Raw genomic sequence first — 16,215 nt, 5'->3', positions numbered from 1 at the left:
TATGAATTAAAAGGTATCTGTTAATAATATAAATGTAAGACCCAAAATAGATAGCTAGAACTATATATGACATGCACGTGAGTACAGCAAGAAAGGGCTACCGATACATCTAAAAATAAATGTAAGATAACTGACTAGAACATTAGCCATCTATTATACCTTACTGAATGCTTAGAACTAACTGGCTTCCTTTATTTTGATCTTTTTCAATGCCATTTTGTATAAATTGCTACTGTAACGATAACACTCAGTGGTCTTCGACAGGTGGGAAGGTCTTTTTAGGCAGCATCGCATCATAATTAAATACAAACTTTACTAGTTAATTAAGAGGAGGAAAGAGTTTCATGCTGTGCCAGTGCAAGGCCAATTCAATTTCACTTCTAGATGCTAGAGGAAAATCTTTACTCCACCTTTATAAGCAGAGAGTTGTTTTTATTCCATCATGCATCAAAGAACTGCTGAGTTGTCTACAAATGTCCTTCCCTGTACTGGGGCCTGGAATTGAGCAAGAGGAAATGCAGAGACTACAAAACCACTCGGTGAGCCCGCCCCCCGGAGCAGGCACTGCCCAGATGGAAGCTGTTTCCGCTGTCTCCTCCCTCAGAGCCACGTTCAGCTTCCAGTTTGGATCTTTACTGTTATTTTCTCATGACATTTTTTAAATTCCTAAGTAAAATGCACTTAAAATCTATTGCTACAAGTTTAAATAATTAAATGAACACATAATATTTAGTTTAAAAAACAGATAAATGCGTACCATGCACTTTCAATTAAGTGGTCTTATTGCCAATGTTTATTTGAATGTTGATACTATTGATTTTTTTATTATTAAGAGCAATTGAAATCCTTCCATTTTCAAGTTACAAATAAAGTTCATAAGTGCGTTTATTTATAAAACTCATAAATGAGCTTCTGTATAGATACAATGACATTGCATAAAACGTTAACTAAAAAAGGGAAACCTGCTTAGGGATTGGTGCAATGCATTTTTAAAATAGCTCATGCATAGCCTAGAGTTTATACAGTAAAAAGAAATAAAGCAAAGTAGAGTTCCTCTGGCCAGGAGCTGTACGGTGGAGTGGAGGTCATTCTAGGGGTGGCTCAGTGTGCACAGCCACAGGTGCCTCGAAACCCCAAGACCACCCAGGTCATCAAACCAACCACAAGATCAAGAACTCGGTTAACTAACTAACTTCAAGGACGGTCGGGGCACCCCAAACAGCCACCAACCACCACAAAGCATGTGCCTAATCGTCTCCCTTACAGCCCTTGCCTGGAAATGCCGAGATGGGACAGGATTCTGGCTGCTCTCTGGTCTGTACCCCTGCCCTGCAGTTCTGAGACCCCGAACAGAGCATCCTTGTTGCCTGACACCTCGGCTTGTTATTTCTCAGCTGACAATACTCTATATTAAATCACATCCAACAGATTTACTGAGCCCTTACTTTGTAGGTATACAGTGCTCAGAACTGACCTGGGAAATAGTTAATTCCTAATTTAAAAATAAATCTAGTCATTACAGAAGAATTTCGGAAGTCATAAACTCTTCCCAGTTTCTCACAATTGTAGAAATACTAATTTCAAATTAGCTCTACACTGAGTTATGCTATAAATGGTGTTTCTACTTCACATCTTTTAGGAGTTTCCTAATTATCACAAGAAAATAGGCAATGGCCACTTTCTTCCCTTTGGGAATCAAGAGATGTGGCTGGCCAGACACAGGCAGAGGCATGTGGAAGAGATGCTGTGTGAAGGGACAGAGACCTCCCGGCTCATGGTTGGGGACAAGGCAGCCCCTCGGCGGGTTCCCTAAAAGACACGGTGAAGTTCTCACTCCTGACACCGGGGTGGGACCTTGTTTAGAAACAGGGGCTTTGCAGATGCAAACAGTTAATCCTGCAGTAGGCTGGGCCCTAAACTGATGCCTGGGTCCTTATAACAGGAGAACAGATGCAAGAGAGAGGGCAGCCACGAGGAGCTGGGGGCAGAGATGGAGCCGGGCAGCCAGGAGCCAAGGAGCACCAAGCATCGTGGCCACACCAGAAGCCGGGAGAGGCAGGTGTGCCGGTTTGAAAGTCTCATGCACCCCAGAAAAGCCGTGTTTAAATTTTGACCCAATCTTGTGGGAGCAGTGTTTCTTTTAATCCTGATTCAGTACTGTAGGTTGGAAACCTTTGATTATTTCATCTCCATAGAGATGTGACACACCCAATTGTGGTGTGACCTTCGGATTAGAAGGAGATGTGACTCCATCCATTCCAGGTGGGTCTCGACTAGTTTACTGGAATCCTTTTAAAAAGGAAACATTTTGGAGAGAGCCAGAAATGCCAGAAACTTCAGAGCAGAGTTAAGGCAGATGCCAACACTTGGTGAACAGACACACGGATGTTTGGAGATGCATGGGAGCCCAGTAGACGTTGCCATGAGATTTTAAGTAAACCAGAACCTGGAGAGAGCCAAGGGAAGCCAAGAGATGAGAGCCAGCCCCAGAGAGGCAAGGTGAGGAGCCCCCACAGGAACAGAGGCTGAAAGCAACAGAGCCCAGTAGCAAGGGACCAGCAGATGCAGCCACGTGGCTTCCCAGCTGACAGAGGGGCTCCTGAACCATCAGCTTCCTTGAATTAAGGTTTCTTTCCCTGGATGCCTTAGTTTTGACATTTCCATAGGCTTAGAACTGTAAACTTATAATTTATTAAATTCCCCTTTTTAAAAGCTGTCCCAGTTCTGGTGTATGACATTCCGGCAGCTTCCAAACTAACCCAGCAGGGTGGGGTCGGCCCCCAGGGCCCTCAGGGGACGCAGTCCCTGCTGGCACCTCGAGGTCAAGCCTCAGGCTCCAGAGCTGAAGGGTAGGTGTCTGCTGAGTTAAGCCCCCCAGTCTTGCTCCTTCGTCTCAGCAGCCCCCAGACTCCACAGGAGGATCAGGGGCATGGGGATTCCCCGGCAGTTTTCATAAGTAATTCCTGCAATTAGCCTACTTAGGAAAGCATCTACCTTATAAAGTTAAAATTATATCCACCTTGGAACAGTGAAATAAAGTGACAATTCAGCACTCAAGGCTCTGGAGGAACAAATACATTTAAAACCAGTGTTCCAGGCTATTGCTTCAAATCATGATTTCACTGGGATTTCCATTAAATCTAGAAGGAAGATTGAGAAATTAGGACTTTTTAACCTGGGAATATACAGACTGAGGTGAGGCTGTGAATTCATGAAATAAATCAATTTTATCTTTGTAGTTTATAAAGTCCTCTTCCATTTATTAGCTCGGCTGCCCCCACAGCCACCTTCTTATATGTGGTAAGCAGAGCAGATATTTTTATCTCAGTTTATTGGATGAGAAATTGAGATGTCAAAAGTTAAGTGGCTGCCAAGGCACACAGCAACGAGAACCAGAACTCTGGATTCTTGTCATCCACAGCAGATGAAAATAGAGCCTTTTCGCCCTCAAAATTCAGAATATTTAGAGGAGTTGGGTGCATGTTAAAATTTGAAAGAAACAGTTTACTTAAAATGATTTACAAAGTACTGTTTTTTCTAAATATGGAAATTGGATAATCAATTGATTATCAAAACACCCGAATCACATTCTATAATCTAGTGCTGACATCAGTAGGTGTCCGTGGATAAATCATCTGCCTCACTGGGTCAGCTTCTCAGTAAGTAAAATGGCAAGAGCAGAACAGATAACCCAAGACCTCCTGGCTCCAGAATGGACAATCTTCCAAGTCTTCCTAGTTCAGAATAGACAACTCAAGTTCTCCTAGTTCCAGAACAATCTTCCAAGTCTTCCTAGTTCAGAATAGACAACTCAAGTTCTCCTGGCTCCAGAATAGACAACTCCCCCAAAGTGCTCCTAACTCCAAAACAGACAATCTTCCAAGTCTTCCTAGATCCAGAATAGACAACCCAAGTCCTCCTAGTTCCAGAATAGACAACCCTCCAGGACCTCCTAGTTCCAAAACAGACAGCCCCCGAAAGTCGTCCTAGCTCCAGAACAATCTTCCAAGTCTTCCTAGTTCCAGAATAGACAACCCAAGTCCTCCTAGCTCCAGAACAATCTTCCAAGTCTTCCTAGTTCCAGAATAGACAACCCAAGTCCTCCTAGTTCCAGAACAATCTTCCAAGTCTTCCTAGTTCAGAATAGACAACTCAAGTTCTCCTGGCTCCAGAATAGACAACTCCCCCAAAGTGCTCCTAAATCCAAAACAGACAATCTTCCAAGTCTTCCTAGATCCAGAATAGACAACCCTCCAGGACCTCCTAGTTCCAAAACAGACAGCCCCTGAAAGTCCTCCTAGCTCCAGAACAATCTTCCAAGTCTTCCTAGTTCCAGAATAGACAACCCAAGTTCTCCTGGCTCCAGAATAGACAACTCCCCCAAAGTGCTCCTAACTCCAAAACAGACAATCTTCCAAGTCTTCCTAGATCCAGAATAGACAACCCTCCAGGACCTCCTAGTTCCAGAATAGACAGCCCCCGAAAGCCCTCCTAGCTCCAGAATAGAAAAATCCTCCCCCTAAGATTACCCAGCTCCAGAAGAGACACCTCCCAAGATCACCCAGCTCTAGAATTCCATGATGTAACAGTGTGTGCGTCATTCTTTATGTAAAGAGCTGGTCAAGGCTGAAAATGTCGGTCCTGGCTGCAATGTATACTCCAAGAGAGGCAGCCAACAAGGCATGGTTCATGAATGAAAGAGTGGCCAAAGGACAGGGAGGGTGCATCATGGCACCTTTTCCCTAAGGTTCAGGCTTCTTGGGGATCTCCACCTGTCCTGGTAATGGGAAGGGCTTGCCATCATATTTTCCAAGGAACTAGGGCTTGGTGAACAAGTCCTAGTTCTTAGAGGATGCTAACAGTTTGGGCATCACCTCTGGCCATCTGAGAGTGCCCCCCCCCCCACCATGAAAGGTTGCCCATGTCCCCTGTCTGATTCAGAAAGCTGGACTGAACAGGCATCTTCTGACCCAGACTGGTCTTTGCTTTGTGTCTTTGACATGGAAATAAGATGGAAATGAGAAATTTCAAGATACTGGCTTTCTAGAGGAGAAACAGTCCCTTGCAACAGCGTTCCCCATGTGTTCACACATGATGGTGGGAAGTGGAGGTGTGCTGACATCTCAGACCCTGGAACAGGAACCGCGGGACCTCCCCTCCTGCTGCCTTCTTCCCCTTGGGCTGTCCAGACAACGCCCAGCTCCCTGAACCCAGGACTCAGGCACAGTCTCTAACCACATTCCTTCCGAGTACATTGAATTTGCCATGTTCCCTGGTACATTAAGTTGGAGTTCAAACACAAAATTGACCAGCTATTTTGGTGAATTTATTATAGAAAATTATCTCTTTTGGGGGTTTAAAAAAATGGAAGAGCAACTTAATCATGGATTAACGCCATGAGCCCTGGGAAAGGAAAGACTCGCGTTAACCTAAAATTTATCAAAACACATCAGACCAGACTCTAGGGCACCCCTGTTCAGTGTGGGGAGCTGCTTACGAGCCCTCAGCACACAACGGTATTTGATTATTTTTTAAAAATAAACTTTGTTGTGATTTGTTTGAAAGTGGAAAGATAAATGATTCTTCCAATAAAAAATAAGTACACTTTTAGTTCAATAGTCTCTAAAGCTATTGCTGTCACCCTGTCTTCGTACGGTCACTCGGCTACCAGGCACAGGAGACTCAGGGATGCCAGGTCTTCTTTCTCTCTAATCAAATAAAAGCTGATGAACGCAAATCTTCATGCAGCTAATTAAAGGAAAATGACTTTTAGTGCCTGAGAGGAAAACGATGGTTCTAAATTTCTTATTTCATCTTTAAATTTCTGCTAGAAAAATGAATAATTCCACATGTTGCAGAAATGTGAGCCCCAGCAGGCCTTTCTGAATTGATTATTTCACGAATGCACTGACTTAATCAAAAGTGCCAAATTAATGGGGTTGAAAATGCTCTTTATCTAACAGTGAACTCTTAATTAAATTCCAGTTTTAGCACATCCTATGGCATAAATTACTTTTTAAAAGCATATATACACATAACCACCATTGCAATAAATAAAGCTAATTCTATAATAAATCCAAATTCAAATATAAATCCAGATTCAAAACCCCTATGAAGTTATTATTCAATGTTGTAAAGAGGATTAGAATGAGCCAGTAGATGGTTTTAATTCAACAAGAAATACATGATTTTGTCTTCTGAAAGAAGAAATCCTACAAGAAGGAAATTGAACTTGGCTAGGTGAGGTTTCTTGATGAAAAAGATTAAAAGTTTGATATTCTGATATATCATCATTCACAGTGAGAGGAGTAAAAATGCAACTTTAATAATAATAAGAGCCTATATAAACTGAAGCAAAATCTGAAAATAATGAGGTTCATTCATTTTTGTTCTACTGTTGGTTAAAAGTGTGATGATTTGGAAAACATTCATTTTCAACAAGTAGCATAAATATACGCACAGGGAAATGTATTTCAAAGTAAACACCCAATTTGTCTTTAAATTCACTTTAGCTTTTTTTTTTCTTTTTAGTATTTTCTTTAAATTTACTTTTAAAAGCCAGGTGCCTGTCTGGCGGGTGGCCCCTGGCCCAGGACCGTTTGGAGTGGCGCGCACACTCACGTGTCGTAGACGTTCAGCAGCCAGTTGAGGCACATGTCCACGCAGAGCGGCGTGTTGACCAGGTCTCTGTGCAGCTGCCCGAGGCCGTCGTAGGCGGTGGTCAGGCAGCTGACCACGTCCGGGACACCAAGCAGCTGGTCGTTCTGGCTCAGCTTGTGCTGCCGGAAGACGTCGTTCGTGGTGCCCAGCTCCAGCAGGTCCACTGGCAGGAGAGAAGGGGGCGCCCGGCCGTCACGTCACATGCAGCACCTCCGGTCTCGGCCAGCTAGCTCAGTCAACTTAAGAATCTGTCCTTTGTAGTTCATTTCAATTTTTAAAAATTATAAAGCATTGCATTCTTAAACTCCAAGCCATTCTTTCATGCACATTTGCACACCTCAGACTCTGAACTCGTTTTTGATTTTTCCCCTTGGTTTCCCCTCTGGGATGCCTGTTTCTCCTACTTTCCCCTCTCTGGGCTGTCTCTGCTTTCAGGTGGAGGAGGGCAAGCCCCTCCAGACCCAGTCCCAGCGGCCTGCGGCCTTCTGAGCCCTGACCCCCGGCCGGCCCCGCCTGTCCTGCAGGCCGCTGCCCGGCGCCTCGGGCTTGAACAGACTCTAGCATGCGCACCGCAGGCCAGAAAGCTCCCTCGGGACGCCCAGCGGCGAGGCGGGCTCGGCAGACACAGCAGAGGTGTTGGGGCGCCCGCCCACCCTGTGGGCTTCGGATGGCTCACGCCCTGGCCCCACTCCTGCCTCTCCCCACCCCCACGGGTAGAACACGCCCACTGGGCTGGGGGTGCTGGCACGGGGGGTGCCTCAGAGAGGACACACGTTTCCCCAAGCACATCAGGAAGCAGAGGGCAGCGGCAAGGCCCCGGGGAGGGAGCGTTGAATCGGGGATTCGTTTAAAAAAAAAACACCTGGGGAGGGTGTTTCAAACGGGGACAGGGAAGAATCCCAGGGGGACAGCGCCATGTGGAAGACATGAGAATTCCAGCAAACCGGGGCGACTGGGAGTCACGCCGGGATGGACATGCAGTGGAAGGGCTCAGACAGAGAAAAAGACAGACTTCATCGTCTCAGTTGCCTCATCTTCCAGGAAGCACTTTGTTTCCACGAGTTAGAAGCAATTTCTCTTTCCTCTAGTTATGGAATATTTTTAAAAATATCTGTGCTATGGGGTCATATTTATAGTTCGCTGTGTCCCATAAGCTTCCGCTATTCCTTCCCCCGCCCCAGTCCCACTACACCTGTTACCCATGGGATGAGGTGATTGCAGAAGGGCTGGGGTGAAAGTCCACAGAAGGCACTGGGCGCAGTGGCCAGGACAATGTTCACACCCAAAATGTGAGCTCCCATCCCACCACTGCACCTTCCTGCTGGGACAGGAACCGCAGTCTGTCCTCCCCCCTAGCACCTGCCTCGGACAGGAGGCGCTGTCTGTCCTCCCCCATAGCACCTGCCTCGGACAGGAAGCGCTGTCTGTCCTCCCCCCTAGCACCTGCCTCGGACAGGAGGCGCTGTCTGTCCTCCCCCATAGCACCTGCCTCGGACAGGAAGCGCTGTCTGTCCTCCCCCATAGCACCTGCCTTAGACAGGAGGTGCTGTCTGTCCTCCCCCATAGCACCTGCCTCGGACAGGAAGCGCTGTCTGTCCTCCCCCATAGCACCTGCCTTAGACAGGAGGTGCTGTCTGTCCTTCCCTGTGGACCCAGCTCAGAATGCCGACACCCCGGGTGGCAGTAAACAGGCACTGCTGTGAACTGACAGGTGATCTCCTATGAAGCTCACGATGCCAATGTTCGCAGACTGAGAGCAGGTCCTCGGCCCTTTCTCAGCATGGACTACACAAATGTGGGAGCTGTGGGGCTACTGCATGATGGGGGGGTCCCCCAAGCTGGGCGGCACCCTGGCACCCTCCCATCAGCAGTGCAGAGGTCCCTCTACAGTGGAGGTTCCACGGTGTGACATCACCAGCCGCCACCTCTGGGGAAAGGAGCTGAGGAAGGGGGTGGTGAGAAGCCCCCACACGGCGCTCGTCTGAGTGAGTCCCCAGTAATGGGATCGGACATGGGTCCCCGTCAGTCCTCACGTCCCGAGGGCAGTGCAGGAGGCGTGAGTGGGGGACAGCAGCCCTGGGCTGTGACTTCTGTCCTGCTGCTCGGCCACGTGCCTTGGGCCATGCCAGGTCATGCAGCGAGGACGACGTGACCTTCCCTGCGCGCCCTTGAGGTTTTGTGCGGCTCGGATGGCATCACACGGGGGCATTGTAGAGAGTACAGTTCCTGAGACACGGACACTGGGGCACTTTCTTCCCGCTCCTCTGTGCACGGCTAAGAAAGGCAGGCTTTCACTTTCCTGGAGTTGTGGAATTGGTGGGAACCATGCCGAAAAAAATAAGCTCCGAGCTGGTGGAGAAAACGCGACTTCCTGAGAGAAAGGCTCTCTGACCTTCCTCCCCAGCAAGAGTTCAGTGGGACAGGACGGGGCGGGTCATGCAGTGGACAGGATGGATAGGGGTGGACAGGGATGGCCACGGGTGGAAGGGGATGGCCCCAGGTGGACAGGGATGGCCATGGGTGGACGGGGATGGCCACGGGTGGACGGGGATGGCCACGGGTGGACAGGGATGGCCATGGGTGGATGAAGAGGGCCTGGGGCTGTGCATCAGCTGTTCCCCATCAGCTGTTCTGGAGTCGGTGCAAAGCTGACAGCAGGAAAAGGGATGCAGGGGCTCCTCCCTCGAGGGCACCTCCTTACACCCTGGGGCTGGGGGCGTTAACGAGGGGCGAGTGGGGTGCTCTGTTCTCAGCGAGCCGGTCCCCTGAAGTGATGCGAGGGGTCCTGGCCCTGGTGTCTGTGACGCGAGCTCACTAGGAGACGGGGACTTAGCGGAGGTGCGAGGGAAGAGGCCTCATCCCCTAGGAGAAGGCGGAGGAGGGGCTAGCTGGACGCAGGTGACCGGGCTGCCCGGGGCCGAGGGCACGCGCTGCAGAGCCCACACGGCCGCCAGCCCCTCAGCTTCAGAGACATGCCCAGCCCCGCCATGGCGGCCCCAGGACACGGATGCCCACGTGCTCTGTCAGCAGCTCTGAGCCATGCGCGGCCAAGGAGGAAAGCGAGCAAGTGGATCCTAGTGTTTGGGTCTGAGAAAGGGCAGCAGGCCGCTGGTGTAAGACCTGTCCAGAGAAGGTACTGCTTTCTGCAGTCCTTCTAGTTTAAGGTTCAAAGAAATAAGCTCAGGGTACTCCTTTTTAAAAAACACAGCCAATTATTTCCTCTTTGCCTGATGCAAAACTGTTTCCCTAAAAAATATAACGACATATTTTGACAGTTAGATAAAATGAATAAATAGCTTCTTTTGTATTTATCTATTTTAAACTGTTGCATAACCACTAATTTTGAATTCACAGAAGCGTTTGTGAAACGTGTCCACCCTAGCTGCTTAAAGGCCAAAAAAACTTCTTTCAAATTATCTACAGTGGAAAAGAGCTGCTTAAAAATTATAAAGATTTCATTTCAGAGCAACTCACTGATAAGCTGTTCTTTAAAAACACAAGGAGAGAAAGAGGCTGCGTAAAACACGCAAGCCAGGGAAAGAGGCCAGTCCGCTCCATTCGGGGGGTCCCTTCGGGGGTCTGAGTGCACCCCGGGAGAGACGCAGGCAGGTCATGCAGGCAGCTCAAGCTGCCTGTGGCCAGAGGTGGGGTTGGGACAAATCCAAGCCCCACCTGCGACTTCAGTGTCGTTCAGTTTCTCGGCACTGTGGTTTCAACGACCACCTGTGGAGGGCAGCCAGCCCCCAGATGCATTCTTCCCTGGCCCCGTGCTGGGAGGGGCCTGGTTGACCCCCGCTAACAGCACAGGTCCCCGACCCAAAGACCCCACCTTCCCACCGCCGCCAGACGCTGGTGCCCCCAGTGCCCGCACTGCTGTGTCCTGCAGCCCTGCTACGGGATCCCTACCCGGCCCCAAGGCATGGGGGGTCAGACGCCAACGCCCGCCCCTTCCAGGGGTCTCCGGCACAAGCTGTGCTGCGATGCGAGGGATCTGCACCCCCACTCACCATGCCCAACGCTGCCCCTGCCTGAGCCGGCACCTCCCCAAAGTCATCCCCAGGAGACGCCTTCAGGGAACCCATGAAGTGAGGATTCTCCTTCCAGGAGCAGCCAAAGGGCAGCTCAGGCACAAGGCAAAGGAGGCAAAGAGCAGGACTGGTTCCATCCAATGCTCAGAGTCTTCTCAAACCCTGCGTAGGAGGCCGGGATGAGGCGCAGGGGCGCCCACCCCCACCGCCTAGGGCCTCCGCAGCTGCCCGCTGGCTGTCTGACCACCTGACCCGGCCTCCTGGTCCCTGCCACCCCACCCGCAGCACCTGCTGCTCCTGCCCAAACCTGCAGCCCCTCCCCAGCACCTGCAGCCCCTCTCCCAGCAGGACCCTGACCCCTCTCAGGTTTGAGGGACGAGCAGAAGAAAGGGAGATTTTTCTCTCTTTCACAGTCAGAAGAACCAAAGGCGGGAAATCACGATACATCCATAGCCCAGCATCCTGAAGGGCGGCCGGCCCTGAGGCCACATGAGAAAGGGGCAGAGCCGCCATGGGTCAGCAGGGCTGAGGCCGGGACAGGTCCGCCTTGCACAGCACATGGGCCAGAGAAGGTGTCCCAAGCCCCCAGGCAGACACTGGCCACAAAGCAGGGCCCCTTCAGGACTGCCAGTCCCAGGCCCACACCCATCCCCTGCCCGCACCTGCCCCCTGCCCGCACCTGGCCCCTGCCCACACCTGCCCCAGGTTCTTCTGTCCCAATGAGCAGGCAGACCACCAGGTGTGCTCATCCTGCCACCGCTGCTGAGACCCCCCTGACCTGCTACCTGCCCAGGCTCGCTCCTAAGGCAGAGCGAAGGTCAGCCCACACTCCTCCCCACCTCTTTACCCCCACCGGTAAAGATTTCTGCTCTTTACCTTCCCTTCCATCTAGAGTTTGAGTTTTTCGTAGTTAAAGCTTTTCACGGTTGCTTTCACTGAACGAGTCTCGATTTTCTCCTCTCTTTCCTTAACCCACCTCAGGTGGCTGGCTTAGACTGTACTGCTAATTTCTACTGACTTAATTGCTTTATCTGTTTAATGTGGTCCTTTTTTAGAGAAGTTGTACAAAAATAGATCATACAGAAAATACCCACCCCCAATTTCCAACATTCGGCGTTTATGTGGCATCTTGGTTACTCCTGACGAGAGAATATATCATAATTTTATCATAGTTTACATTAGGGTTCGCTGTTTGTATAGCCCTACAGCTTTGTGATTTTTGTTATTCTAGCGATAAACATAACACCGAAAATTTCCCCTTTTAGCTAATTCCCATTCACATGTATAATTCAGGGCTGCTAATTCTAATGACTTTTAATCGATTTTCAATTCGAATGCACATTTTTCTAAGGGTAACTTTCAAATTTCACTAGTCTGACTAGACGCATAATAGCTGTCAACAAAAAGCAGCAAACAAGACTGTTGGACTTGCTCAAATGGCCCCTTGTCAAAGTACAGGCAAATGCCACTTTCCACTGTCCTGATGGTTCTAGGTATTCTCTGCGTAGACCTGGTCACGAAAACTATACCCAGATTTGTATTTGATTTTAGCTTATTTAGGGGAAAAAGCCTTTTGGTGATAATGACTATCTCTCACTAAACTGAACTGAGCTGGAAAAGTTCATATTAATAATATTAAATGTTGCAAGACACACTTAATGGAACACAGAGTCCTTACGGTGCCAGTTCAAGTCTGCATCAGGAAAGCGACTTGCAGCGCTCTGTTATTATTTGGTTGTAAGAGCTAAAGAGGCACCGGCCCACGGCTTTGATGCTCTGATTTAATCCCAAGAGGTATCAGCATAATTCTGGAAAGTTCTATTACTCCTTTGCTTTGGTTAATTTTGTTCTACAGCTGAGAAGGGAAACAGTGCTGAGTTCTCCCCTGCAGCTAATGGCACAAGTCATCAGGCATTGATGGAAACCCAGCCCAGTACTTGAGAGAGGTGCGTGGAAAATCAGATTAGCTCTGCAATCCGAGCACCCCCTTATTTATCTTTATCCTTAAATAATGAAAGGCAAGCCAAGTGACAGAGGGATGCTTTGGTGGAAAGACTCACAGCAGAGCGCCTTCTGCAGTCTCCGGATCTTGATGGCTGTGCGGTAGGCAGAGAAGCGGACGTTGTTCAGGTCGGCTGAAACAGAAAGGGGACAATCAAAAGCACTCTTTTAATTTAGCATCTACTGAAGGCCAAGTAGATGTCTGACCACTTCAGGGGCAGGAAACATATTCTGCCCACCCAGCATTAAACTCCTCCCCTAACTCCACCTTTATTTAAGAAAATAATCCAACGATCATGAACCCCATGTGGAGCACATGTCAAAGCAGGAGGAGGGCAGAGAGGGGAGGAGAAGGTGCAGCTGTGGACGTGGCCGCAGAAGGACCAGAGGTCCCGCTGCCCCTGGACAGAGCAGGCTGCAGGCTCACCACCCACAAAGCAGGTCGTATGCTCAGGCTCCTTCTGGCATTTCTTTATCAGATCTGGCTAAAATGACCCTAACGTCAACACTCAAACCTCTGCAAACACTGGACCTTGTGGTTTCTTTCTCTATGTCCTAACGACAGAGTCTCAGTGACAGCACAGTGAGAAGAAAGCTTGGCAATCATCCAGCTCTCCTCTCCTACAAACGAAGGAAGCCAGTGGCTCCCCTTTGGCTTGTCGAACGTTTGCAGACCCCCGTGCCCACCCAAATGAGAGCCCCTGCAGAAGCCCGATATTTACAGAGATCAGAAGTGGCGGGCCCCTGTTGGTGTTGGGAGGGAGGGGGTGCCCGAGGAAGCTGCCCACCAGCTCGGGCAGCCCCAGAGCTACCCAAAGGAACACCTCATTAAATGCCACCGATCCATCCATACCAGCAGCTCAGGGGTGTATATGACCAGAAATCTAAATGAGATAGGAATTCTCATCCAGTGTGTTTTCTTGCATTTTATATTGAAAGGAATTTAGCTCTTCATGACTACTTACACAAAGTGAAATCAGATAAGCTAATTTAATAAGATTCACTGGATAAAAGTGAACTGAAAGCAAATTTAAAGCAGAGGGTGGGAGGCAGTGGTGACGGCACTGTTTTTTTGTACGCAGTTTAAGATGACTCAGCCTGCGGGGGGGGTACACTAAGTCCCTCTCTTCAAATCGATGCTTTCTGGCTCACACTGTTCAAACCAGGCATTCTATGGGAAAAAGGTACGACCTGGTCACGTTCTGCCCTCACAAGTTGACAACTGCTCCTAAATGCCAGGGTCAGGGTACTTTAGGCCCAGCAAGGGAGGGGAGAGAAGCTGCCACTGGTTCCATGTGGATTCTTTTTTTTTTTTTTTAATAAATCCTATGGCTTATATTTTGTTTTTTAACGTTGCACATGTTTTAAAAATAATTTTACTGAGATATCTTCACACACATACCGTCCATACATGGCATACAATCGATGGCTCACAACATCACCACATAGCTTTGTATTCATCACCATGATCCTTTTTAGAACATCTGCATCACTCCAGAAAAAGTAAAAACTCATAATCCTATACTCTTTACCCTCCCTCTCATTGACCACTAATATTTCAGCCTCCTCATTTATTTTACCCTCATCCCCCCCTCCCACCCCATTATTTAGGGCTCATTCAGTTCATGGTCCATTCATTCCTATTAAGTGGGCAGACTCACCCAGAGACTGGAAGAGCTCTGTCATCTTCGGATGGTCCCAACAGGTCGTCTGCGTCTGGTGGCTGAGTAAAAGGATAATGTTTTAAAAATAAGCAAAAGATTATATAAAACAACGTAGGGCACACAGGAAATACCCAAAGACAGCTCAGAAACCTGCTGCCCAGCCACCACTTCACATCTGAAACCTCAACAATCAATTTTGTTTGAGCAACTCTGTGAAAATAGGGACGGAGAAGTCTGTCTTACTCATTTCAAAGAAACACTGCAATGGAAACATAAAGCCTAGACACAAAGTGTGACAGTCACTGGTTGTTGGGCCTCCCGCCCGTGTGGCTGGACAACGTGGGCTGCAGATAATTTCACTCCTGCCAGGTGGGGGGATTCTCACTCGGCACCAGCCCCCGCCTTCCAGGAGCACGGAAAAGTGGAAAAGCTGCTAAACTCTCCAGGTTCACACCATGCCTGCGGCACGGGGAAGGGGCGCTCGACTCTGGTGCAGTCGCGGCCCCCCGTCCAGCTGGCTTCTCCTCCCACGGTGACCGGCACCCCTTCTGGACCCCCAGGGCTATCCCCACGCCTCTCCCAGCCCTCCACCTCGGTGTCTGCACACAGCGCTTTGTCTCTGCATCAAACTCCTTTCCTCGTGATTCTCATTCTTCACCTACAGAACAAGCATTACATTTTCTCTTTCTCTAAACCCCTCACCAGTGACCTGCATCTGCTGTGAAGAGGCTCGTCACTGCGCTGTGTGGGGGACGCGCTGGCAGCCCCGTGCACCGTGGGCTGCGTGGACTCCCCGCCCCCCATCCTTTAGGGAGTCAGGGTGTGGCAGTGGGACTTACAAGTGCTCAGAGGGCGCACAGAGTGCAGAGTAAGCCGAGGGAAATGGCACAGCACCCAGGAGAGTGGTGTTTACATGTTCATAGAATCTAACTCAGGAGAGACTACTTTTATTAAAAGTCTTACATAATCTATCAAAAAGTGGGGTGCATCACCAGGAGAACACACTCACTTTTCACACGCACGATAAGAGAACTCCCAACGAACTTGTAATTTGCTTTGAAAAGTATTTATGTTCCTATTTGAAAGTGGGTCTGTAAAAGGTCCCGGAAATTCGCAAACCTCAGGCGGCAAATGGGAAGGGGCTGGGCAGTGTGACTCTGCGCTCGGCATCCTGACTTCTCAGCAGGGACAAGCTCTAGTGTCCTATCTCCAGGACGAAGCCGCAGGGGCTGTCTCCCTCCGAGCATCAAGATCTGCTTCCAGACCCACAGAGCAGACCCTGAGACCTACTGGCCCAAAGTCCGGCCTGTCCAGCGGGGCCCAGAGCTCGTGCCAGTGCAGCACCTGGCCCTGCCCAGGTCCTCACAGTCAGGACCTGCAGTGTGGCCACTGCCCGGCGAGCCAGGTTCCCGCTAAGCGTGGGCAGTGCGGACCTAAAACACTCCGGATGCAGGAATCACAGTGGAGAAAAGCACACGCCCACTAATGAAAGAACGTCTTCCCTGCCGCCAAGAAACACGAAGGCTGTGCTGCAAACCCAGAGTTCAAATGACCTCACCGCGGGGTGCCCAGCTGTGGCCCTCCCTCCCAGAGCCCCTCGCTCCCAGCCCCTCTCTGGTCATTCCGGTTCCCATGGCAACACCATGCCCAGAGACAGACCCCAGCAACCCAGAGCGGGTCTGCACACTTGGACAACGACCTCCGGCGGGCGCCCAGAGCCTCGAGGGGCTCGCTGCCATCCACAAGGTAGAGGAAGAGGACACACGGGGCCGACAGACCCACGTCTGGGGAAGCAGGGCAGGGAGGGAAGCCACAAGCCCCCTCTGTGACCGCGGGGCCCTTGCGTCCCTTGGGTAGAATGG

At 49.7% G+C, this 16,215-nt stretch overlaps 1 protein-coding gene across 3 annotated transcripts in view; it reads right to left on the bottom strand.

Annotated features, from left to right (window-relative positions):
* UTRN (utrophin) overlaps positions 1–16,215 on the bottom strand; it is a 440,716-nt gene that overhangs the window by 38,909 nt on the left and 385,592 nt on the right. For all 3 annotated transcript variants that reach the window (XM_077143388.1, XM_077143386.1, XM_077143387.1), the window contains 3 exons: positions 14,351–14,412; positions 12,749–12,823; positions 6,622–6,823 (listed from right to left, as the gene is read on the bottom strand). In XM_077143388.1, the coding sequence (XP_076999503.1) occupies positions 6,622–6,823; positions 12,749–12,823; positions 14,351–14,412 (339 nt within the window). The remainder of the gene's footprint in view (positions 1–6,621; positions 6,824–12,748; positions 12,824–14,350; positions 14,413–16,215) is intronic.

This window comes from Tamandua tetradactyla, chromosome 25, assembly GCF_023851605.1.
Source record: "Tamandua tetradactyla isolate mTamTet1 chromosome 25, mTamTet1.pri, whole genome shotgun sequence".
Classification (NCBI taxonomy): domain Eukaryota; kingdom Metazoa; phylum Chordata; class Mammalia; order Pilosa; family Myrmecophagidae; genus Tamandua; species Tamandua tetradactyla.
The sequence above is the reverse complement of the archived record's forward strand: the minus strand, read 5'-3'. Positions and strand labels throughout refer to the sequence as shown.